General features: G+C 30.2%; 3 protein-coding genes and 1 long non-coding RNA gene across 5 annotated transcripts; 1 reads left to right on the top strand and 3 right to left on the bottom strand.

The window, feature by feature from the left end:
- Positions 1-5046: 5046 nt before the first annotated feature.
- Positions 5047-6411, top strand: LOC110228640. Its single transcript, XR_002332115.1, has 2 exons — positions 5047-5148; positions 6113-6411. It is a non-coding gene; the product is annotated as an uncharacterized LOC110228640 (long non-coding RNA).
- Positions 6412-10806: 4395 nt separating this feature from the next.
- Positions 10807-14211, bottom strand: LOC9311348 (transcription factor HHO1). 2 transcript variants are annotated; one of them, XM_002875234.2, is made up of 5 exons: positions 13179-14211; positions 12778-13067; positions 11949-12165; positions 11770-11846; positions 10807-11207 (listed from the first exon to the last, which is right to left on the bottom strand). In XM_002875234.2, exons 1-5 carry the CDS (start codon positions 13321-13323, stop codon positions 10872-10874), a joined length of 1065 nt encoding a protein of 354 aa, XP_002875280.1. In that variant the 5' UTR covers positions 13324-14211; the 3' UTR covers positions 10807-10871. The 2 variants fall into 2 exon arrangements, with proteins under 2 accessions (XP_002875280.1, XP_020881607.1); XM_021025948.1 differs by having other exon boundaries at positions 10831-11207; positions 11770-11843.
- A 5671-nt stretch (positions 14212-19882) lies between these two features.
- LOC9311347 (allene oxide cyclase 3, chloroplastic) lies at positions 19883-21447 on the bottom strand. The gene is made up of 2 exons (XM_021026035.1): positions 21127-21447; positions 19883-20523 (listed from the first exon to the last, which is right to left on the bottom strand). The coding sequence occupies exons 1-2, from the start codon at positions 21371-21373 to the stop codon at positions 19994-19996; spliced, it is 777 nt and encodes a 258-aa protein (XP_020881694.1). The 5' UTR covers positions 21374-21447; the 3' UTR covers positions 19883-19993.
- Positions 21448-23267: 1820 nt separating this feature from the next.
- On the bottom strand, positions 23268-24520 carry LOC9311346 (allene oxide cyclase 2, chloroplastic). Its single transcript, XM_021024648.1, has 2 exons — positions 24171-24520; positions 23268-23956 (listed from the first exon to the last, which is right to left on the bottom strand). The coding sequence occupies exons 1-2, from the start codon at positions 24406-24408 to the stop codon at positions 23430-23432; spliced, it is 765 nt and encodes a 254-aa protein (XP_020880307.1). The 5' UTR covers positions 24409-24520; the 3' UTR covers positions 23268-23429.
- Between the last annotated feature and the right edge of the window lie 433 nt (positions 24521-24953).

Below are 24953 nucleotides of genomic sequence, written 5' to 3'. Positions count from 1 at the left end.
TGGGACGGGTTTGGGTTGATATTTATAAAAGATAGTATACCACGGGTGAAATCCTAAAATTAACAATCAAAATAATCTATCAAACAAATTATATTTTGATTTTTTTAAGAAAATATAGCCCCGCGGTGTACCGCGGGTTAAAATCTAGTACATATAAATAATTTTGGGAGATTCGAGTTTTAAGATCTTTTTCTCGACGAACCAGAGTTAGAAACAGTTTTATATAATCTTTGATGGAACTAATGAAAATGAGAATGAAAATATTGGTCTAAATATTTGAATTCGAGCCTTTTAATCTTAATTTTTTAGAATTTTAGTTAAACTATTTAATAGTTTATGTTTTGGATTTGTGTTGTTTAAAACATATTTTTCTTTTAAATTCTTTTATGTTTGGTTATATATATATATATATATATATATATATATATATATATATATATATATACGTTTCCAAAACGTTTCCATTCTTTAACTTTAGAAAAAACTCGTTTCCCGTTTCCGAAACGTTTCGTTTCCACGTTTCCGTTTCCGTTTCCATGCAACATAGCCGATGGGTACATAATCTTTGTATTTATATTTATATTTAAATGATAAAATATATAAATTTGGTTCAAGAATCTCGAATTCAAAACTAGAAAATCTCTACATCTTTCATAAATTTTTATATCTACTGTACTTAAATAAATAAGATAATCTTTTTTTTATATATGTTAGGAATACTTCAAATCCGATTTTTTTGGAGGGATTCTAACTTTTCGAAGAAAAACTAACCACATTTATATATAAACCAAAATCTGGTCACATTATAACCATTTCGTAGTAATCTATTCATAATCTAAGAATCTTAATTTGGAATACTACAAAATCTTAACTTGGAAACTATCAAATCTCATCTTTGATAAATTTTTGGATTTCTTATACTTAAATCTCGATATTCTTTTTTTTTCATCATTTTTGACATCTTGTAAACATACAAAAAGGCATATTGTCATAAATGGTAATATTTCGTCAATACTTTTTTTTATCACATTGAAGCTTTATTTCAGGTTCGAATATTTCACGGGTAAAACGTATTCTTATACAAAATAGTGCCAAATTTGAATTAAAAAAAATTATTACATGTTTCGTTTTACACAAACGGATCTTGGATCTCAGATAATAATTTTAATCATAATAATTTTACTTAAATTACTTCATCCCGTACATAGTGCGGGTTGTTATCTAGTTCATATGATATAACCAAACAAATTTATCGGAATTCGTTTTATTTCTTTACAGCATTTCACATTGGATTATTTTCCAATAACGTGATCAAATATGAGAGGGCACATAAACATATTCTTAACACAGATGATCACACTGGAGTCCTCTCTTTCCACAATCAACTAATTTTTTTTTTTTTAAGATTGGTATTATCTGTTAATAAATTATGTAACACCTTAGTATTCATTTCATTTAAAATTACAAATTACGTTTAGCACCGGTATACCACACTAGTCGTAAATTGATAAAACCTACCTATCAACATTTTGAAAAGAAAAAAGTCGTCTATGTTATATAATTATATATTATGAAATGTTATAGTATTTTTACTATATTTAAAACTAATTTTCAGAAGAAAAAAAAAAAGAACCTAACTTTCGAAAGGCCATGCTCATTGCCGCGTGGATGGATCCGTTGCCATCAACATTCAAATTTTTTAATATTTGTTAGATTTATTCCCAAGATAAAAAAAAATCATTTTACATACCCTTTTTGGTTAGAACTTTCATTGGTAGTTGCAATCAAACAGAGTTGTTTATTTTGTTTTTGCTCCACCGGCCAAAAAAATTTGTTTGTTATATAGTATGAATTAGGGTTAAATTAAATTATATCACTAACATAGATTCCCACCCTTTACAAAATTTCTTCAAAAAGATACACTATTGAGGTAAAAAAAAAAATGATAAACATGGTCGACGTAAATGGTAACACTCTATTATTTTCAAATCAAGATAAAGTCAAAAACTCATAATTGGATACAAATAGAAACTCAAAATTGTAATTATTTATAGCAAAAAAAATTTGATTGCATCTAAATATTTTTATATTATTGGCTGTAACAGTCATGCGAGAAATCAAAATTAGTAATTAAATTGTCTTAGCACATTGTATTCATTTAATAAAGTAAATTCCACTGTATGAGAGAATGCTAATGCGTGGAGTTGAAGCGAGTTTGGCTATGATCGTCTGAGAGATATATGGCTGAGAAAGTGATAGTAGGGATCCAATAATATGTCTCTTCTGTTAGGAGCAGTCAACTGAATACCAAAATTGATCCAGCTACCTATGTTTTCGTAGTTTAAAACCTTGAAAAATAGAGTTCGCACCAAATTCTTGATAATTTATGGTAAAACAAAGCGAACTTTCTCCGAAAACAAGAGTCGAATCAACTTTAACCCCAAAAAAAAATTCCAATGGATTAAGCTTTTCATGCAAAGATATCCACATTATTTTTTAAAGCAATTGATTAGAATCGATCGTAAGGCATTTTTAGCTCCATGCGCATAGGACGGGGGAATTTCATTCTATAGGAATAGCACAAATCTTCTCCAACTCTTCAAGACATTTGTTTAGGAGTAGGAATATTGAAACTCCAAAACTAATTGTGCAATTAATTCGGTTTGATTAAGTTGCAACAACATGCACTTTGGTAACATAAAATATTATGTATATTAGCTAAATAACCAAAAAAAAAAAATTGGTATAAAAAAGGCGACAAAACCGTAAATAAATGATACATATTTCGTGTAATTTAAATAAATAGTGTAATGTCATTTGAGAGTTATTTAAAAATATATTTGATAAATGAACTAAGTTATTTACGATTTGATATCCACTGTTTAGTGAATAAATGAGTGCCGCAATTAGGTTTTCTATTTGATCAAGTGGGACCTTAAATAGTCCAAAATTAAATAAATCAGTATTCAAAAAGCACAAGTGAAAGATATTTCCATGGCTGGAGAGTAATGCGTGACATTTGGAATGGAAGCATCTGATAGCGAAGTGATTGCGTTGAGATCCCCAACAACCACCAATCAAGCAAAAAAGCTCCATGATGCAGTCTATTTTAAATTGCATTTAAATTCTTTATATATATATAGAAAGAGTTGAGATATTAAATGGTGAGTATATCCACCACTCCACGTGAAACTTGATCAATTTAATAATTCAAAACTTTGAACTTTGAAGGGGTGTTGTCATAGTTATGATGCTTCTACAACTCTTTTTTTGTACGTGTAAGTGGAACCCATATTTCGTCTTGTTCATTTCATAACGTATTGGTAAAATGGAACAATATGGAGTTTCAAAAGCTACTTAACACAAGCATGTTGCTCACTATGATAATGGACGTGTAGATATAGATAAATCATAAATGGGTCTTGAAATTAGGGATAAGGTTTTGGTTTTTGGTCAGTTTAATTCAATTTTTAATATGTTTGGTTCGGTTTAGTTTTTAAATCAAATCAAAACTAAATCAGGTAGATGTTCCGGCGTGAATTCGTTTTATTGTTTGATAATTGATACATGTGATTGATTTTCACGATATGCGGATCCTTATTTAAATGATGACTTCTTATATTATTATTTGGCCGTATAATTACTAGTTAATTATTACAACATTCGAAATCACAAACAATAATTACAAATTTATTTTTGAATTTAAACCATGTATTGATAACTCCATTCGAGTTAGGTTTTGGTTTGGTGTGAACAACCCATTTGATATGTAGTAGAACCAAACTTACGTACGTCACCAAACTTAAGAAACAGTATCGTTATGGTTATACTTAATACATATATATTATATGTGTGCATGCATTTCACATCTACATACACGTGTATATATATGCTGCCTGCATGCATACGCGCACATACACACGTGTAGACTCTCAAGACTGCTAAGTAAGCACTGATCATCACATGCACGTTTTACATAATAACCCGTCAAAGTATCACACAAGACGAATTAAGCATATACTATGGGATTGTGGGGGTCTTTATATCGAATTTTATGAATTGGGTGGCGTTATTAATTTTTCGACTAGTCTAAACTTGATACGTATGCATGAAATTTGTTTATATATATACATATGTGTGTGTGCGCGCGCATGTATATATCCATATATAATTCAAAAGTTTTATTTTGGGTGAAATATTTTCATGACTCAAAAGATACAAAAACCCAAGAACATGTAATAACCAAACTTAAAACCACAAGCCCAAACTTAAAAAGATTTTTTATAAATGAAAATATCAAACTGGATCAAAAGTTACATATATATACGTACATTCTATTGTTTAATACATGTGATATTTTGTTTGACGAATTAAAAAATAAATAAAAATTCTTAGGAATAAACCTACAAACGAACAACATTTCAACACTGATATAAATCATCAAAGCAAAGTTGATTTATGTACATAGCAATTGTGAATTTATATAGCATGAGATCATACTATGTTATATATGATTGTGATTAGACATAACCTGACAATACAATGAGTATAACTGTATAAGAGCATACACAGCGCTACACTCATGAGATTACTTGTTAAACATTTTTTAATTATTAAACTGTAGTGGAAGCATCAGAAGAAAAAAGAGAGAGATAGACAAAAGAAATTTTTTTTTTTTTTTATAATACCAACACTCGGGTGTTATCCTACATCCCACTTGCATATCTTCTCCAACTTTTTCAATATTTTTCGTTTTAATATTAGTCACACTCTTGTAAAAAGTGCACCAATGTGTATGCCCTAAGGTATATTGGCAATTTAGTATTAAAAAAATGTTGGAGGTTAGAGCATATATATCCCAACCACCAAAACAAATAAAAGGCTTTTATATACTACCTTAGTTTTACCCCAATTGTAATTTCCTACCAAACACGTATATACATATACACACATGTATGTAAGCTTTACTTTGTCTATTTAAGTAGAGTCTACTTGATCATTTTTTATATAAGTTCTTCCAAAGATTTCTTTTGATAAAAAAAAAAAGATTTCTTTTGATAAGAAAAAAAATATGATGCCTTTCATTCATATTCCGAGAAAGAGAGCGAGACAAAAACAAGTGTGGAAAGAATCGATCATATTAGATTGGTAAATATTACCCTTTAATTACTCGATTACTATTTTTTTAGTTTAATTATGTTAACGTTTAACATTTCTCTTCTTTTTTTTTTCTTTTTTTAAAGTTTAACTTTCTCTTTTGCTGGAATAAAATATATATCTCGTATGTATTGATTAGTATCAGTAAAAAAATTTCAACAAATAATTCTTATATCCTTATTTTGGGTTTAGGTTATTTTTACCAACAGAAAATTTGACCTATTTTTCTTAACTAATTTATTTTCTCTATTTTGTAACATGAAATAATTTGTCTTTCACTCTATTATCTTTAACGTCTGCAATACGTAAAACTTGAACTCGGGTTTGTGCTGATGTTTCATACCTTCGTATTATTGGTTAACTTACCATCACTAGTTTATTTAGGGCTCATTTCACTTTAAATAATAAAATCTAATGACTAATCTTTCATGCTCATATATACAATAAAGAGACTTTGTATAGTAGTAAGTTACTAAGTTGGTAACTAGTAATACAAAAGAAAAATCGTTATGAATAAGAAATATAAAAACTTATCAGAATATAAAAGAACTTACATCAAACCTTGGTGTTAGAAAATCTTTCTAAGAAAACTTATTAAAAAAAAAGAACACTCAACGTAAGCTTTTGGTCATTTTTTGTAAGAAGCTGATATATACGTTAAAGTAATATTTGGTTATTAAAGCATAATTTTATTTCGAATAAAATAAGCATAAATATTTACACGAACGAAATAGTTAATATCTATTTAGTGACGATAAATATATTAACTTAACAACATCTTATAAGATATCAAAAACTCAACAGAGGCTAAAACGAAAAGAGGAAATTAAGAACTAGTTATCAAGCTAAACTAGTACGGTTAATGAAGATAGTGCACTGGTATAGTTACTCTTTAGTTGTATCAAATGCTTTTCATGTGCCTAAATAATTTTGTGTGTTTCTTTTTCTTTCGAAGGTTATCAATCACTCTCCATGGAATACTCATTTGAGCAAGATGTTGGCATGAAATTGTAGAGGTGAAAGACGAGCTGAATCTATATCGATCGTGCCTCGACCTCGATCCTTCACCTCGTTATTTAAAACATAGTTTGAATCTCATTGTCAATTATGAATAAATTAATGTAAAGAATGCAGGTCTAGAAAATATTTTTTTTTCATTTACATTGATAGTTATAAAATAGTTATGATCTATGTATAATTATTTTTACATGTAAATAGTTATGACTTCAAATTAATATACATTATTTTTTTCAATGAAGTTAATTTGTTATATGTGTAAACAATTTTTTTAATAAAAATAAAATAAAATTATGGCAATTGAATATTTTTTCTGAAATACAGAATATGTTAGACTTACGATACCAAATAAAAGATAATATCTTTGATCAAATAGCTGATGGAATTAACACAAATATATATATATATATATATATATATATATATATATATATATATATATATATATATATATATGAGATGAACTTAAAATTATCATGTGAGAAATGTTATTATACTGTTCACCTCCAGGCCCGGCTCAATATTTTATTGGATCATGTGCTACAAACGAAAATGATCCTTTTTAAATCTTTAAATCTAAAAAAAAATAACCTCACTTGACATGTGTTTACTATATTCTTCTTTTAAACCTATTATTTTGCTCGCCGTCTTCTCTAGTTTTTTTCTAAACAAAAAAAAAATCTACAAATTAAAACACTAAAAATTAAGAAAAATATGAGAACCCTGTGCCTTGGCACCCATGGCACTACCACTACCCTAGAGCCGCCGAGCCGGGCCTGTTCACCTCTAACCAAATTTTACCTCCAACCAATCAACCATCAACGTTTTATCGTCCAAAATTGTCCGCAAATCATGAAATACTTTTTTAACATTGTAGATTATCTAGTTGATCGTTTTATTTCTGGTCATTTACTATTTTCATTCATTAGAATCAAAATTTAGAATCGTCAAAACTATTAAGTTTTTGGGAATAAACGGGCTTGGTCCATCTTCGGAAACTTTTCGGGCTCATTAGCCCAAAATTGTGTGCAAATGTTAGAGCAGCACTCAACGTTAGAATAACGATGTTTTCATCCTTGCCTGAATTCCAAATTGATATTTTTTTGGAGAAATAATAAAGTATATACTCCATCTGTTTTAGTTTAGTTGTCGTTTTAAAATTTAAATTTGTTTCATAATAGTTGTCGTTTTAGGTTTTCAATGCAGATGTTTGGTGAAAATTACAGTTTTGTCCCTATTGTTTTAATGTTTTGGCCAATGAAAAAATTATAACATATATTAATAAAAAATAAAACATTAAATTTAATAATTTTCTTAATCGTGTGAGAAAACCTTAAACGACATGTAATTCAAAATGGAGAGAGTATTATATAGGTTTTGTTAGTCTGTACGTAACATAATGAAACATCCTGTCGCTATTTGAAAATTACTCCGTAAATAAATATTTAACAGTGTTACTTTATTACATTTTATAGCTCTGAGACTGTTTAAGTAGTTTAACTTATAATTATTTTAATTATTAATAAAAAGCAATCAAACATGTAATATTGAAATAAAACTGTTTCCATTTCAACTTAAACGTCATCGTGGATATAGAAGAAAGAATCGTGAAATTATTAAAGCTTGATTTAATATTTCAATCCTATAAGACTAAGACACCATGTCAAACTTGGTTGATCAATCCTAATCTCATATAAGAGAAGATTAAAACAAGATTAGCACGTACTATATTTTATTATTGTTCATCAGAGATATGTTTCATTGTTTATGGACAAATGTTGATAAATTTAGTACGAACTAATAACATTATACAATTAGTAATGAAGTCTAGCTAGTCGAATATTCCATATGGATATAACATTAGTTAATATGAGAAGTATAGACCAAGAAAAAGTATTTGTTGTTGCTTAGATATTCCCTTTGTTTATTTTCCCATGTTTTGATCTCATAATGGTCCTAAAGTAAGTATCAAGAGCTATTTAGGCTTTTAATGACTCTGAAAGGTCACATAAGATCCCTGCACATAAGATCCCTGCTTTTAAGAGTTTAACCAATCCCAATCAATTAATTAATAATCATATCATATGGAAACCCTAATCTTCCTGTTCTTTTGGATCTGTCGTCCAATTATTAAATTATTAATATTACACATCAATAGAATCAAAGAAATATTTAAAATATTACTATTGAAGATTTTAAAAATCAAACCGCCATATCGGGAACGCCAATAGCCTTTCTCAATGTTCAAGTTTCTCGATGGTCTTCCTATTCAAATAAAAGTATTAGTTAAAATATTAAAATTAAACAACCTGTACATAGTCCCATTTGTTATAATTTGGACAAGCTAGTAGAAATAGGTCACATACTCACATGGCTCATAGAGGCACATGAAAGGATCCCTAAATTTGCGGACCGTTACATGTTTAGATATTTAATAACTTGTTTAGATGTTTAGATATCGAGGTGATGAAACCATAGTCCATAGGAACCAAGAAATTTTGATTTAAGGGTAAGAAAATGATCTCAACTTATTAATTGATCGAAATCATTTGGATTGTTGATTCAGAAAACCTCGCAAAATGACGTTCTACACGAACAACATATAATAAACAACAGTGAGCGCAAACAAGAAATTAAAACCCAACAATTGTTTTTGTTAAAGAGAATGTGTATAAGTCAAGAGATATTGGTCTACTAGTCTTGGGAGTTTGAATGGTCAGCAGTTTTCATGTGGCTTTAGGCCTTGTTTCAAATTGCACTTTAGTCACACAAAAAACTTGTCTTTTAACATATTTAGGTTTAAGATTTACGCAGTTATAGGGGAAAAAAATTGTATTTACAGAAGTAAAAGCAGCAAATAAAGAATAATATACACTCCACGAGAAGGAGCCCAACGTGCACATTTGTTAATATACAAGCAACAAGAGAATAAAGTTTAACCTTGAAAACATACATATTTTATATATACATATTTTACAGATTATGATCTTCAGATTCCGGCATATTCTAACGAGTTCCGGTCCATCTGTATGGCATAAGTTATTTTATTTTCATTTTAAAAAAGTTATGTATTTTTTCTTGTTTTTTCGAAGACATTTACATTTTCTATAATGTTTCTGCGTATCTTATATTACTATATTAGCTAGAAGCCTAGAACCGTGGCCGACATACATATGTTAAGGACGAATTAGTTTGAGTTTGTGAGTGACATTTATTAATTTTGGTGGCTACAGCTTCCTCTATAAAAGTATATGTTGATAATATTAATATATCATTCTACATATAATTACGATTCTCTATATATACGATTCTTAAAATAGTTATCTAATAATCTGTGTTAATATCATCGATTTGTCACTAATCAAATTCAAATATGCATATTGAATAACCCAAAAAAAATTTATGATATTTACAGTTAGGTTTAGTGACCTCCACCTCTAAATAATAAACACTTTAATATTATTGCTAGATAACAACCCGCACTATGTGCGGGACAAAACAATTATTAAATATATTTTCATGTATTGATGATATTGAAGGTGTTCGATTTTTATATTACTCCTATTTTCATGTATTGATGTTGTTGAAGGAGTATTAGATAAATGGTAGTGTATCAATGATTATCAAGGTTAGTAAAATTTTATTTATGTATTAATATTTATGTTTATCATGATTTATATATATATATAGTTATAATAATAGATACAAAAAATATTAGGTACTTAATTTTGTATAGATTTGTATCTCTTAATTGTATATTTTAACTGTATATTTGTTTTAATTAATTGAATAAAATAAAAAGCATAAATTAATTGGAAAAATAAACTTAAGTAAAACTAATGGTAAAATCTATAAATATCCTAATCGATGTTGATCTTTAATTAAATGGATTGAGAAGTTTTGTGAGAACGACACGTCAGCATGACATTTTGGTTAATCACACATAAAGGTAAAATTATTTTTTAAAAATGCATCTCAATTAATATATAAGTGATATTAATTATATATTAGATAAACGATGGTGTATTAATAATTATTAAGGTTAGTGAAATTTTATTTATGTATTAATGTTTATGTTTATCATGATTTATTTATATATATATATATAGTTATATTAATAGATACAAAAATATTAGACACTCCATTTTGTATAGATTTGTATCTCGTAATTGTATATTTTAATTATATTTTTGTTTTAATTAATTGAATAAAATAAAAAGCATAAATTAATTGGAAAAAATAAACTTAAGTAAAACTAATGGCAAAATGTAAATATCCTAACAAATGTTGGTCTTTAATTAAATGGATTGAGAAACTTTGTGAGAACGACATCTCAACATGACATTTTGGTTAATCACACAGAAAGTAAGGTTATTTTTAAAAAATATTTTTCAATTAATATATAAGGGATGTTAAACTCATGGAAGAGTAAATGTGGTCAAATAGTTTTGCGCAAAAATATACATTAGCTTAATTGTGGATTCAAAAAGTTAATATGGATCTTTTGATCATCCTCGGCTATTAGAAAAAAAATCATAAAACAAAAATTTTATAGTCTCTCGCTCGCTCTAACATCTATATATACACACTCTTTCATCACAATATTAATGTCATTTTTTTTTTGTCAAACCACAATATTAATGTCTATATATAACTTTTTTTCCTTAATAAATAATAATAAAAAAAAAATTTAAAAGTTATGATACTTTTGCATCTTTCGTCTTTGTACGAGTAGAAGAAGACATAGCTGGTGAGCTACACCGAAAAATTCCTTTGTTAGAGCATCTTGATCTATCATCCAAAATCGTCCCACCAAAATTGGAATGGCTCGGCCACTCGGACGGTAACGGACTGACCATAGGCCCGTAAATCCCGGTGGTGGTCTCACCCGATGCGAGGGCGTTGACTGCGTTGGCCGTGGAGTGGTTAGTCTGTGGGATCCATATTCCACCAACCACCACGAAATGTTGCGTTTGAGAGTTTTTGTTGTTAGGTGTTGTTTGGCTAGGCCGTCTTGCATGCAGCCTATATTTCTATTTATCATTAAAAAACAATATGAAGCAATAAATTTTCTTTTCCTTCTGATTTATCAAAAATTTGTAACTAAAATGATGAATATTAGAATATATCTATATATATATATATCTATATATTTGATAAACTTTTACATATGAATATTATATAATCATTTTAGTTATATAATATTATATAAAAAATTTGACAAAAAAAGAATATTATATAATCAAAAACAATGCAACCAATAATATAAGATATTGCAGAATATAAATTGTCACAAAATATCAAATAAATATTTTTTGGTATAAAATTTGAAAAGACAAATAAATATTTACAAAAATTTCTATATCATTTGTAAAATGAAATGAAGAGTACTTTTATTTACCTATATAGATTCTTAAAAAAAAAATCAATATTAGTTTTTTAAATGGGGTTTATACCGACAAACTTTTACTGCACTCTTCAAGATTCACGTGAAGCAAGTGTCCTAATTTGGCAAAAATCATAGATTACATACTTCTACCAATTCTGCAAATTATTAGTTACATATGTATTTTTCATGGACTATGATTTACTAACCTGTAAATGACTTTTGACTTCATCATTTGTTAACCCATCAACCTTCATTAGCTCTCTTATCTGTTTCGGCGTAGCTACTTCAAAATTTAGTAAATCAATACGAATTAGTTAATTTTGACGAGCCCTAATAAAGAAAATATGACTACTGATATGTTTTAAGTAAAAACTAAGAAACGCACCATGAGGGCCACCAAGTTGTTTAAGAGCGCTCAAGAAGTGTGTGTGTAACTCTTGCGACCAACACCGCCTATGCTTTCTCTGCCCTCTTCTGCCACTGCCACGGCCACTGCCACCGCTAGTAGTCGCCGGTGATTCTATGTTGTTGTTTTTCTCCGCTGCTTCATCGTTTATATTTATCAACTCTACCAGCGTCTCTGTCTTTTCTTGTGAGCAATCCTGAAAAAGCAAATGCTATTAGAAACTTAAATTATAAACTCCCACAAATTTTTTTTTTGTTTGCACGATAAAAAAAAAAATTTAATCTATTTGTGAAGTATTTTTGTAAGTTACAAACACAAACGCATAAAGTAATTAACAGAAGCTTATGCGTTTAGTCTTCACGTTAACAATCAACAACGTTAAAGGCTGGTTTGGAAAAAATATAGAGTAAATGTAATTAAACGCAATTCAAACACAAATGTAAACAGAGAAAAAAATCAATGCATAGTAGCTAATAATTCAAAACTGAAATTCTTTAACAAAAAAAAAAAAAATCAAAACTGAAATTTGTTTCTATATCAAAAACATGATTTTTTTTTTCATGTAAACGCAAACGCACAAACTGCGTCCAAAACAATTGAATAGATTCAAAAGAAAACGAAGTTTCGCAGTCAGAACTTTTGCAAATATTTTATCTTTTCTTTTAAAAGTAAAAAAGTATTATGTTTATGTTTTTCCAAAAACATATGTGTCGATTTATTTATCAAATAACTTTCAAATTGTAAATTCAAACACATTATTGATTAAAAAATATATATCAAGAATTAACCCATAATTAAAAAAGCTTACCTGTCTATTAGAAACAACAATGTCGGATTGGTTCCAGAGCTGAACAGACTTAAGCCATTCAGATTTCATGTTCTTGTCATCAAAATCTATGTCGGTTTCATGAGATTCGTGTTCTTCATCATCATGATCTTTGTCATCAACCTCTTCTATGGAGGTCGAAGAGTGTTTGATTGGTATGAACAGATCCAAGATGCGCCCACATTCTCCGGTTGTCTGCTCTGAGCACTCCGATTGTCCGTATAAGTTATTCGTCGTCGTCCCTGATATCTCCCTCTTATACGCCTCAATCGCTAAATTCCCCATTCCATAAAATAGGTTTTAAGAATCTTTAGATCTAACAATAGTACATATATATAAATCTCATCATATTTTAAATGAAATGTAAATGCATATATATGTACCTTGTGTCACGAGCTCTAAGCAAAGAGGAAACTCGCGTTGGAAGACATTGATCTTGCGGCGTTCTTCTTCAAGGGCTTCGATGAACTCGCAACATCTTTCACGTTTCTGATTGTAATTCTTCATAGTACTTAAGTTCTTAATCATGGTAGTTTAAGGGACAAATTACAAATCCAGCTTTGTTTCTGAATAAACAACTTTAACTATAAAGTTAGTCAAGAAGAGATATATGGGTTATGTCTCTTTATAAAGACAACATATATATGGCTCTATATTGTTTCTCAAGGATCATTATTTGAAAGAGATAAGTCGGGCCGTCGCATTACAAAGCGAATCTTGCTTTTGTGTATATAATAAGTATATACCTTCCCAAATTAATATTTTATATATGATTGCCAAATTAGAATATGAAGGAGATTTTTTTTTTCCCTTGTTGTGTAGTAGTTAGTATGGATCCAGTGGTGAATATTCGCCGATGTGATTCCAAGTTTTTCTCGTATGAACTTTATAATATTTATTTGGGTATATCCAACCAAGGTTTAGTGAAGTGATCCTATATAACAACCTTCATAAGTTACAACATGTCAACGAGTCGAATACAACAGAAATCGAATTTTTGGAAGACTATGAATTATACATTCTCTAATATTATTTACACATATACAACTCCGCTTCTTTATCTATTCTTCTACAAGTTTGATTATTATTATGTCATTTATAGAATTCAATACGTGGGAAAGAATATGCAAATCCTTAAAACAGCCGGCAAAAAAGAACTAACCGTGCATGAGCTAGCTCTTTTGTTCTGTAAGTATTAATTTCACCCACACAAAATCTTATATCAAACGTTGAAAATGTATTTTCAATATCCCAACATGAAAAGCCAAATGTCTCTTCGTAGACAGCCGAAACATGGGAGAAGAAAAGCCATACATAAAAAAAAAACCTGTAATATACTTGTTGATATGTCATAGGACCTTGAGACTTTGTTGAATTCGTTATAACCTTATCCATAAATACACATAAACTATATTAGTTTTTATGTGTATGTATATCCACACAAATCACAATATAAGTTCCTATATATCTCGTATGTTTTGACCGGTAATTTTAATTATGTCAAGTAGACGATTACCAAGTACAACAACTATATATGCGAATGTATCTTCCCAGTATAATGGCCTGCCAATGAATTTCCCAATCAAAGACATAAACTAATGCTATAAATATCAATTTATATGCTATGCTGTTGTTATATCCATATTATTTGGAATTATATATATGAAATCAAATGTGATTAAGGGCTCTAATAGCTGTCAACTTTAATGATAACGAAAAAATATGTTGCCTCTATAAAAATTGGTGTGTAATGACTAATGAGCTAATATGTTTGGATGATGTCTAAAATATTAGGAAATTAACCGCAAATTGTTAGAGACCAACATCAAATTATTACTCTAAACACTTTTAAATATCGATTTATATGTTATGATACTAATAGATCCATCTATTTTTTTCTTATGAAATTAAATAAAAGACTTAGCAGTTTGCTTTAGTTGAAATTTTGGTCGTCTCTAGAAATCAAAATTGTGTTTAACGGGCTTATCTGTTTTGATTAGATTGAAATGTATTTTAAATTAATAAATTAGTTGGCAAATAGAGTTTAGATGTATATTAGTGTTGGATTATAATTGTCCCCTCGGAGTTTCAAAAGGCCATATTCAGTGTTCACCACTGTTCGCGGCCGAACAAAAAGACGGCCTTATGTATTGAACCCAACAGGCCAACTTTATATACGGCCTTATGTATGTTTCCTACTTGGGCTCAATTCCCCAAATTTTGTGTGCTTTCCATATTGATTAGTTACTTACTATACCAACAAAAAATATCTATATATACATTTTTGGATGACTTTTAGCAAATAAATCCTGGAGTTGGAATGTATTTACGGATGAATGCCATTGGCATTAATTATTTAAATTTGAAAAATATTAATTAAAGATATTACCAACACGATTTCGAGAATCATAAATTCATATCTTCCTTAATTTTCTGAGTCATTAATGTGATAATCTTTAGGAAATATTTCTCTGTAAAAAAAAAATCCACATTAATGAAGGCATTAAAATTGACACTAACAATTAAATTATTTAGATATTCAATTATTTTAAGATTCTTATATCTTATTTGATATTTTTTTTTAATATCTCATTCTTTAATTACTGCGTTTAGAATTTATTGTTGTTACCTATTTTTTGGTGAAATTTATTGGTTGTTACTTAATAAGTAATTATGGTGCGTTTATTTTAGTTAATATCTAATTTAAAGGATTTGTTTTCTTTTATTATTAATAAACGAATAACATGTATAGAAATAAAAGATTTTTCTTGCGACTCCATAGTAAAAATATTAAACTCTTATTTTCTACATTTCTTACACATAATATCCTCTTATTCAATAACAAAAATATATATTGCATATTTTTAAAAATATTTATAATATTTAAATTATATAAAATGTTTGTAATATTAATATTATTTCAACTCTATACAAATTTAATATATATGTATATATATCTTATGGGAACCATTTAAAAGAAATTTTTAAATTGACTTGAATTATATAGCTTTTAAATAAAAGTATTATTAAAAAGAAAAATAACTAAATGATGTTTAATTTCACGGGACGGGTAATATGATGGGACGGGTTTGGGTTGATATTTATAAAAGATAGTATACCACGGGTGAAATCCTAAAATTAACAATCAAAATAATCTATCAAACAAATTACATTTTGATTTTTTTAAGAAAATATAGCCCCGCGGTGTACCGCGGGTTAAAATCTAGTCTATATATAAACTTAAATATAAATGGTAGAAGAAAAAAAAATCTCAAAATTAGTGTCGTCAACCTATAAATTTTCAATTGTTTAAGATCAAACCAATGAACTCATCATCCTCAAAAAAGATGAAAAACATAAGCAAAGGCCGTATTTATCCTCAAATACTTCGCGATTCGTTTGTCGAAAAACTGGCACAACCGCACAAATGATTAAAAGTTGGGTGAACGAAATATAAAACCATAGAAGAATAGATATTATAAGATCTGGGATGCATAATTACATATTTAATTCTCTCTCTTCTTTAGTTTTGGAAAAGGACCAAATCACCCCTATCACCTCTATATCTAACAAAATAAAAGTTTAGCGAAACAAAATCTGAGCATTAAATGCTTGCGATATTTCTGTGGCAAAGATAACGAAAGATTGCGCCAGCATTATGGGGAAACGAAAGATTTAACGTAAAGAAAATAATTACACATATATTAGATTGCTTTTCGAACGTCCGATAATTATAACGTTAGCGAGCGTAACTAAACATGTAGGCGATATTCTATTTCTTAGCAGACATCTGGGAAGCGTTGCAGTCGTTACTGTTCACTAGACCGCAATCGAGCAATGTGCAGGGAGCTAATAACGGTAAATGCATTAACATAGTAGTCTAAAATATGTTATAATTGGGAGCAATGGGATAAAAATGATTTCACAATTCACGAACCGTGGAGTGAATGAGAAGACAAGTTTTCCGGTGGTTGACACGACAGATAGAAGGCAATGGGCAAAGAAAAATAGCTCAACTGGATGTATTATAAATAAAGAAGAAGATGGTAGTAGGTGGATTTTGTTGTATAGAATGTGAAATCTAGTGCCAAAATATGTATAATTATAGAAGCAATTACCCATCCAGTTAATGTTTAATTATTAATCAATAATTAAGTACATCAAAATTGATATAATCATATACAACAACCAACTATGAAGGTAATAATATAGTTATCCAACATTCAGAAATGTTACCTAGTAAATATATTAAGTAGCTGGTAAGATCAATGTGAAAAATGATACTATGAAAAGATTAAGTTAACAAGTTATCTGGGTGTTATTAATACACGAGACTAATCACATATACAATAACAATTCTATAATAGAGTAAGAGGGGCATCTAAACTGGGTTAATACTGTTAATCACAATGTTAAGGTAAGAATGTTATTAGCGCAAAAGAAAATAGTTATTGATTGTCGGTATTAGTTACCGAATATTATAAATAGAAAAAATAATATGACATATGGACCAAATGAAGTTGTAATAGTAATATGTTAGCACGATACCAGTTGTTTACGGAAAATGTATATAATTATTGGCATAATACATTAGTTATCGAATAAGGTAAGTAATGTAAAATTGATAAATCATATACACCAACCATCTTAAATGTAACATGAACCTGGTAAGATTAATGGATTAAGTGGATACTATGTATAGAACAAGTTATTGGATGGGTAATTAATATAGGAGACAAAATAAACAAAGTAACAATTATAGCTTGGTAACAAAGTTAACAGGGTAACAATGATAGATGTCTATAAATGAGAACAAGGTAACAATGATAGCATGGTAACAATGATAGCATGATAACAAAGATATTAGGGTAACAAAATTAGTAGTGTAGACATGGTTGAAGGGAACAGTTTGTTAGGAAGTTCACTGGAAGATTTATCGTAATTAGGTCACTGGCGGACCAAGCGGATTTGTTCGAAAAATCTAACAAATCTCCGAGTGACGAATCTCTGACTAACTGAATTTTGTCCTCATCTAGCGAGTCGGTGATGTCTTTGAAGGTTTTTATCTTATGGTACACATTAACCCTCTCCCCAAGTGGTTGTTTATCAGCAGCAATAAGCCGATGAAGAAGATCCAGATCTTCCATCTGCGAGAAAAAAAATCAATTAAAGCTTAACAAAAGCAAAATGATTGAAAACAAAAGAGAGGGAGTGGTGAAACTTACTCTGACGAACTAACACTTAAACGGCGACTGAAAAAAAATATATAAGAGAGATGATATATATTCGGAGAAGATGAGAACTTTGTATAATCGTAAATATGATGCCTTTTGGTAGAGAAAAATAAAGCGATTGATATATAGCCTATTAGACACAACTTAACTCTTCGATCGGTTTCACATGATTCATTGCTATTTCAAAAAAAAAATCATTTTATTTCCAACGAAATTTCAAAACTGAAATCTTGAGGAAGATAAGATCTCATATCTCAATTCTGACACACACAACATCTGCTCCTTACTATCTCTCTCTTAATAACAAATACGACTATAGGGGTTTAATGGTCAATTTGTTGGGTACAGTAAAAACTGAATAGTATAGAATATGTGTCAGTTAATTATCGATTCTTCTATGGTTACCTTGTATAGATACCCTTAAAAGTTAGGTGATAATACCCAAGTGTCTCGGATCTATCAGACCTTATTTTTTAATTTGTATACTGATCATGACTTCACTTGATATATGTTTTTTTTTTTTATATAACTGTAAATATCATTAGAAATGAATAGTTTAGGAATTATAAAAATAAACATTATTGTTTTTTGAAACCTTGCCAAAAAATAATAAAAAAACAAGGCGACAAAACAAAGTGAAATCACAGCATCGTGAAGTCATCTAATCCAATGTTGCATTAAGTTACCAAAATGCTTCCTTAGTCTTCGAGCAGAGATAGAGTTACAGAGCTCTTTGTCAATCATCTTGAAAATAGTGTGATGAGTGAGCTTGAGTCGATTGTGGAGGAAATTGTTTCGCTGCTTCCAAAGATGAAACACCGTTGCTTGGGCGACAATCTTTCGGAAAATTGTTGGGGCACCTGCAGATTGCATTCGCGTCTAGGAGAGGAGCTCAGCCCAAGTGATGATCCCACGATGGATAGGGTCAATCCTAGAAAGAACCAGTCTCCAAATGGCGGAAGAGAAAGCGCACGAGATGATGAGGTGGTCCCTTGATTCGACGAAGCTAGAGCAGAGGCAGCAATCGGTAGAAATTTGTAAGCCCCAGGATGCAAGTCTTTGCCTAGTTGAAATATGTTCTATGAAACTCAAATCTTTTATAATAAAAGAGATCACAAATCCGAATTTTGCATTCTCTCGTAGCTAAAACTCCCTCTGTTTTCAGTATTACAAAAAAGACATAATCTCTTTTTTATATTTGGTAAATAATTCAAAAGTTGTAAACCAAGATTTTCTTTTCAACATTCGCAAAACTAAACTTAACTTTGTTTATTTTCGTTCTTTTCTCATTTCTGATCAAATCTTATGGTCAAAATCTGAACTTAAATGTCAGAAAGCTTTCAGAAACACGACAATAATGTTCCTGTCATGACTTATAGCATATTATTTGCAAAAAAATATTTGGCTTTCAGTAGATGAGCCTACAAATGAAATTTCCCTCCGTTACTCCGAAACATATGTTTTGAGTGGTAGACACAATAATATCTTTTAGAGTATAACAATATTACACGATTCACACGATAAGATGTTAACTTGCGCTACTTTACATTACTTCTCAATTTAATGATAGATTGATAGCCAGCAATAACTAGGGTTTTTTTTTTTAGTTTCAAATTTTTGTGCCAACAACAAATTAGCGTTAAATTAAAGCATTATGACATTAACAACACAATTAACACCAAAACCGTAACCAAACAAAAAATATCGTGTTACTTACTAGCATTAACTCCACTACCCTAACTGTGTATATCAGTACGTATATGAGTACCATTTTAAAATACCAAAACTAATGTAAAACATTTTACTGTGAAATCGAGTACAACAATTCCACGTTGTAGAAAGACCAGTCGTAATCAACAAAGTCACGTCAAAATAAATACTTTATTCCCTCACACAACTCATCAAAAGATTCGATTACAAAACAATTATTAAACGGCCACGAGAAAAACACACAACTAATTTACTTAATTAGTAAAGTTACTAATAACTCCGCTAGGCTCCGTTGCCTTAGCTTCCGGGGCCGGTTTCACATCCTTCGACGGCGTAACCGCCGTTCCAGTTAGCTCCAGCGGCAAATCATTAGCCAACCCTTTAAGGTAAAAAGTGTAGAACAGTTTTGTCGGATACACAAGCTGACGAAGCTTAACCTGTCCGTACGCACCTTCAAAGATTCCTGAGCCGCCAGTGATAGCGAGAAACGTGTCTTCGTAAGTCAAGTACTGTCCTTGTACAGACAAGTGACCATAGTCTCCGAAGTAGAAGCTGTAGTTAGCTTCGAATCTGTCACCGTTCTTCTCCGGAACGTGTTGGATCAAGACGCAGAGACCGGCGGTGATTCCGACGCGTTTCTTGAGATCGCCGGTGTAGAGTTTGTTGGTGAATGGTACAAGATCGCCGAGACAGAGCTCTGTTGGTTTTTTGCCGAGTTTAAGAACTGCTGGACTGTTTCTATCTCCTTCGTTTAGCTCGTACACGTTTAGTTCTTGGATCTTACCTGAATAAAACTCGAATTTATGAATTTGGTATACAATTTTTAACTTATACGTCAGTTTTTACAAGAAATTTGATCTTGGTTTCCTATATTTATGTATTTTTATAAGAATTAATGTCAACTTTTGAGTTGGTTTTTTTTTTTTTGAGCTCTTTTTACAGAGAAATTTGATCTTGGTTTCTTAAATTTATGTATTTTCAGAAGAATTAATGTCAATTTTAAGTTGTTTTTTTTGGGAGCTCTTTTTACAAAGAAATTTGACCTCTGTTTCTTGAATATATGAATTTTTTTTTTTTTTTTTTTTTGCTAAGAATGTAAATATTTCATAAAAATGAAAACTATATATGAATTTTCAAAAGAAGATAAATGACAATTTTTGAATTAGAAACTTTGTTTTTAAAGATCTGAGATTATCTTTAGATAAATCAATTTTATGATTTAAAGATCTAAGATCACAATTTTTTTTTTTTTTTGAGCTAATAAAAAAGATTAGTCTTTAACATGAAAATTTGATCTTGATTAGTCTAAAATCTACGAAAAATATCTGATTAACAGGCGTTGACTTAGTCATAGTGTACTAAAAGACAAAGGGATCTATAAACTTACTTGGTCTGGAGTTTTCAGTCTTCTTGCCCCAATTCCAGAAGAAAGCTCGAGTAACGTTGAGGTTCTTGGAAGTAGTAGATCTTGATCGGGAGAAGAAATCTGGACCGTTAGATGAGATCCCAAGGTTTTGGAAAGATCTTGAGAAACCAAGAAGAGAGCTTCTATGAGATTGATGATTACGGGAGAGATTGTTGAGAGTTGTCATAGAGATGGATTCGAGAGACATAGCAGCAGAAGAAGAAGCCATTGATCAAGAAGACTTTTGAAACTTTGATATTAAAGAAGAGATTGAGATTTGGTTTTATGGTTGTTGAGTTGAGTGATGAGTCTTTTTATATTGGACGATGATGAAGTTACACGTGCGTATATGTCAAAAGATGCTTTGTGTAGTTTCCACTCGGTTTCGATGGTCTAAAAGCGTTAGCTAGAGAATTTTATGTATTTCTTATTTATTGACTTAAAACGGTGTAACATTCATTATTAAGGAGTCATAGATCTCAAAGTACTGGGAAGATACTAAAATAGTCAAAAGATATAAACGTAGCCATGTGGCCCATGTTTTTAAACTCTTGTTGATAAGATTGTTTTAGTGAGATATATAACGGAAAATATGTCATTTAAATCATTTTCTCATTTTCGTTGGTTTAAAGCATAAATTCTGAATCTGGTAATTTAAATCCTTAATGTTATGTGGACCTGATGATTTAAATCCTTAATTTTATGTTGATTTTCAATTTAATCACGAATTCTCATTAACTAAGTCAATTGAGGCATATCGTTAACTTGCTAAACAGAACAATCTGACGAAGAGTAAGATGAAAACCATGTTGGTGTAGAAGAAAAATTATGTGATGGCTTCGAAGTACCAGTTATGCGATGACATCGTCTTATTGATTCGTTTAGCCAGTTAGCGATATGCATGCCTCAATTGGTTTTGTCAATGAGAATCTATGATTAAAATGAAAATCAACATAAAATTAAGGATTTAAATCACGAGGTATAGAGTTCATGATTTAAACTAACGAAAATGGTAAACCGGTGATTTAAATGACATTTTTCCCGATATATAACATGGTCGGTTGTGTCAAATTATCGTGTACACACAAAGTATTTTAAATTGCACTACAAAATAGTATGACCGTATGACTGTTACTTTTCGAACAGGTCCGGCCCAAAAGATGGGGTAAAGGAGCGACGGTCCAGAAATAAAATCCAACAAAACTCGTCAATTCCGCTAACATTTTAGTGTAAATTGGTTTTTTTTTTTTTTTTCTCAACTTATTTTCCTTCCATCCATTTCTCCGCCAATCTCTTCTTAGTATCATCTATCGCCGTAAATAATTATCATTGTCAACTTTACTATTATGGTCTTCTTCTAGTTTTTATCAGCAACTCCTAATTGGTATTTGATGGAAAACTCACAACCACTGTCAACTATTTGTAAAATGAGGAGTGTGACATGTAGATCATTAACTTCGCCATCAATGTCAACCATATTCTCCTCCTTGTCATCAAATAGCATCACTAGAATTTTTTTTATTTTTTTTTTTATTTTTGGTAAAATGTTAAAGTATTTATATATCATTTTTAAATTTGTAACAGGGATTAATGAAAAAACAAGGAAAACAGGAAAATAAAAAAAAAATACAAATAAAAGAACTACCAAACAAAATAAAAAATACAACAAAGAAAGCATCTCTAGAATTTGATGAACATTCACTTACATGTTACATTTTACATTATAGGAGATTGTAAGTCAACCACTTATATATCAAAAATCAACCAATTTCTTATAGTCAACTTTACCTTAAAACTGCTTTTTAATTGCATGTATTTTTCGTAGCAGTATTAATTGTACTCCTTTACATTTATCGGGGCATGACATCTAGATCTTTTTATTTTTTTGACACCCGAAAATCTTCTCTCGATCAAAATGATACAATTTTTTCGTTTCGTTGTTTCTTGGATTTGTTAAGATATGATTAAAAATGATATTCCATAGGAGACGGTTGAGCTGCCATTTAAGATATACTATAGTTTAAATATTTATAAGTTATTTTATTTGAATTTTTAATGCAATACATAATATCATTTTTTCTAACTAAACAACTTTAAATTCAAAATAATTGAGATTGAGAAGGGATTGCAAAGACTTTTCATCACATTCTTCTAAAAATAATCTGTTCACAAATTTTCTTGATATTTTATTTCAGACGGCAAAAAAAAAATACTAGAGATATTATTCCCCAAAGATTCTATCATCACACAACGACACAAGAAACATATAGGACAAATTATATGCATTAGTTGGTATAGTTACTTATAACTCCGCTAGGCTCAAGCGCCTTAGCTTCCGGCGCCGGCTCCACGTCCTTAGACGGTGGTACCGGCGTTCCGGTAAGCTCTAACGGCAAATCATTAGCCAACCCTTTAAGGTAAAAAGTGTAGAACAGTTTTGTCGGATACACAAGCTGTTGAAGCTTAACCTGTCCGTACGCACCTTCAAAGATTCCAGCTCCACCAGTGATGGCGAGGAACGAGTCCTCGTAAGTCAAGTATGGTCCTTGTACGGACAAGTGGCCATAGTCTCCGAAGTAGAAGCTGTAAGTAGCTTCAAATCTATCACCGTTCTTCTCAGGGACGTGTTCAATCACGACGCAGAGACCTGCCGTGATGCCCACGCGTTTCTTGAGATCGCCGGTGTAGAGTTTGTTGGTGAATGGAACAAGATCTCCGAGACCGAACATTAAGCTGAAGGCGTTTTTAAGAATCTTGGGGCTGTGTCGATCTAATTCGTTGATTTCATACACACTCAGTTCTTGAACTTTGCCTGGAAAAAAAAAACTCAATTTGTGAGTTGGGTTCATGATTTTGAGATCACGTTTGCAAATTTATTAAATAGGTTTGTGGTTTGGTCTGTGAAATTATATATTTAATCAAGTTTGAAATGATATAAAAAGACCTAATTTTGTTGTTCCGTGAGCTTCAATATAATTCTTTTAGAAGAAGAAATTTGAGGACGAAAAAAGGATCAATTAACTTACTTGGTCTAGGGTTTTCGATATTCCCGTTCTGGGAGAGAGTAGCTCGAGAAGCAGTGAGGTTCTTCTTGGGAGTGAAACTTGATGGAGAGGAAGAATTTGGACCGTTAGATGAGATACCAAGATTCTGAATGGATTTAGAGAAACCAAGAAGAGAGCTTCGATGAAATTGTTGATTACATGAGAGATTGTTGAGAGTTGTCATAGAGATGGATTGGAGAGACATTGCAGAAGAAGCCATTGCGCAAAACAATAAAGACTAGAGAAGAAACTTTGACTTTATTGAATCAAGGCTATTTGATGAAGAGATGGGACTTTTACTTTATGTGGTGAGTGATTTGAGTTCTACGAAATGTCTCTGTTTATTTATAGATGAGTGATGATTGATGAAGTAGCACGTGCGTAAATTTCCAAAAGTGGGTCTCTAACTAAAGATGCTTTGGGAGAATTTGGATTTGGTTTCCATGGTCGGAACGTGATCTAGGCTTTGGGTCTTGGATCTAAGTTGAATACTTTTGGCCGGTCCCTAAACTACAAAAAATAAAGATAAAAAACGTGCTAAATGTAATGAATCTAACTGTATATTTGGCCCGGATACATGTATGTAAAATTGATTAAATTATTTTATTACCAGTGAAAAGATTTATGCACCAAAATCACATTTTTTTAAAAAACACCAATACTTAGATTAATTAAACGATGTTTTCAGCATACACTGATAAGATAATCTTAGCAAGAGAATCTCCCTCAACATTGGATGCTCTTGGAATGAAAAACTTGATGAAG

Source organism: Arabidopsis lyrata (genome assembly GCF_000004255.2).
Source record: "Arabidopsis lyrata subsp. lyrata unplaced genomic scaffold ARALYscaffold_5, whole genome shotgun sequence".
NCBI lineage: Eukaryota > Viridiplantae > Streptophyta > Magnoliopsida > Brassicales > Brassicaceae > Arabidopsis > Arabidopsis lyrata.
Note: the sequence above shows the minus strand (reverse complement) of the source record. Positions and strands in the feature narration are given on the sequence as shown.

Coding starts and splice junctions, on each gene's coding strand:
- LOC9311348 (XM_002875234.2), bottom strand. CDS start 13,323: ATGATTAAGAACTTAAGTACTATGAAGAATTACAATCAGAAACGTGAA. Junction 11,847..11,948: donor ACAACTTGGTGGCCCTCATG/GTGCGTTTCTTA, acceptor TAAATTTTGAAG/TAGCTACGCCGAAACAGATA. Junction 11,208..11,769: donor AAGTCAAAAGTCATTTACAG/GTTAGTAAATCA, acceptor AATGATAAATAG/AAATATAGGCTGCATGCAAG.
- LOC9311347 (XM_021026035.1), bottom strand. CDS start 21,373: ATGGCTTCTTCTTCTGCTGCTATGTCTCTCGAATCCATCTCTATGACA. Junction 20,524..21,126: donor GACTGAAAACTCCAGACCAA/GTAAGTTTATAG, acceptor AGTTTTATTCAG/GTAAGATCCAAGAACTAAAC.
- LOC9311346 (XM_021024648.1), bottom strand. CDS start 24,408: ATGGCTTCTTCTGCAATGTCTCTCCAATCCATCTCTATGACAACTCTC. Junction 23,957..24,170: donor TATCGAAAACCCTAGACCAA/GTAAGTTAATTG, acceptor TTTTTTTTCCAG/GCAAAGTTCAAGAACTGAGT.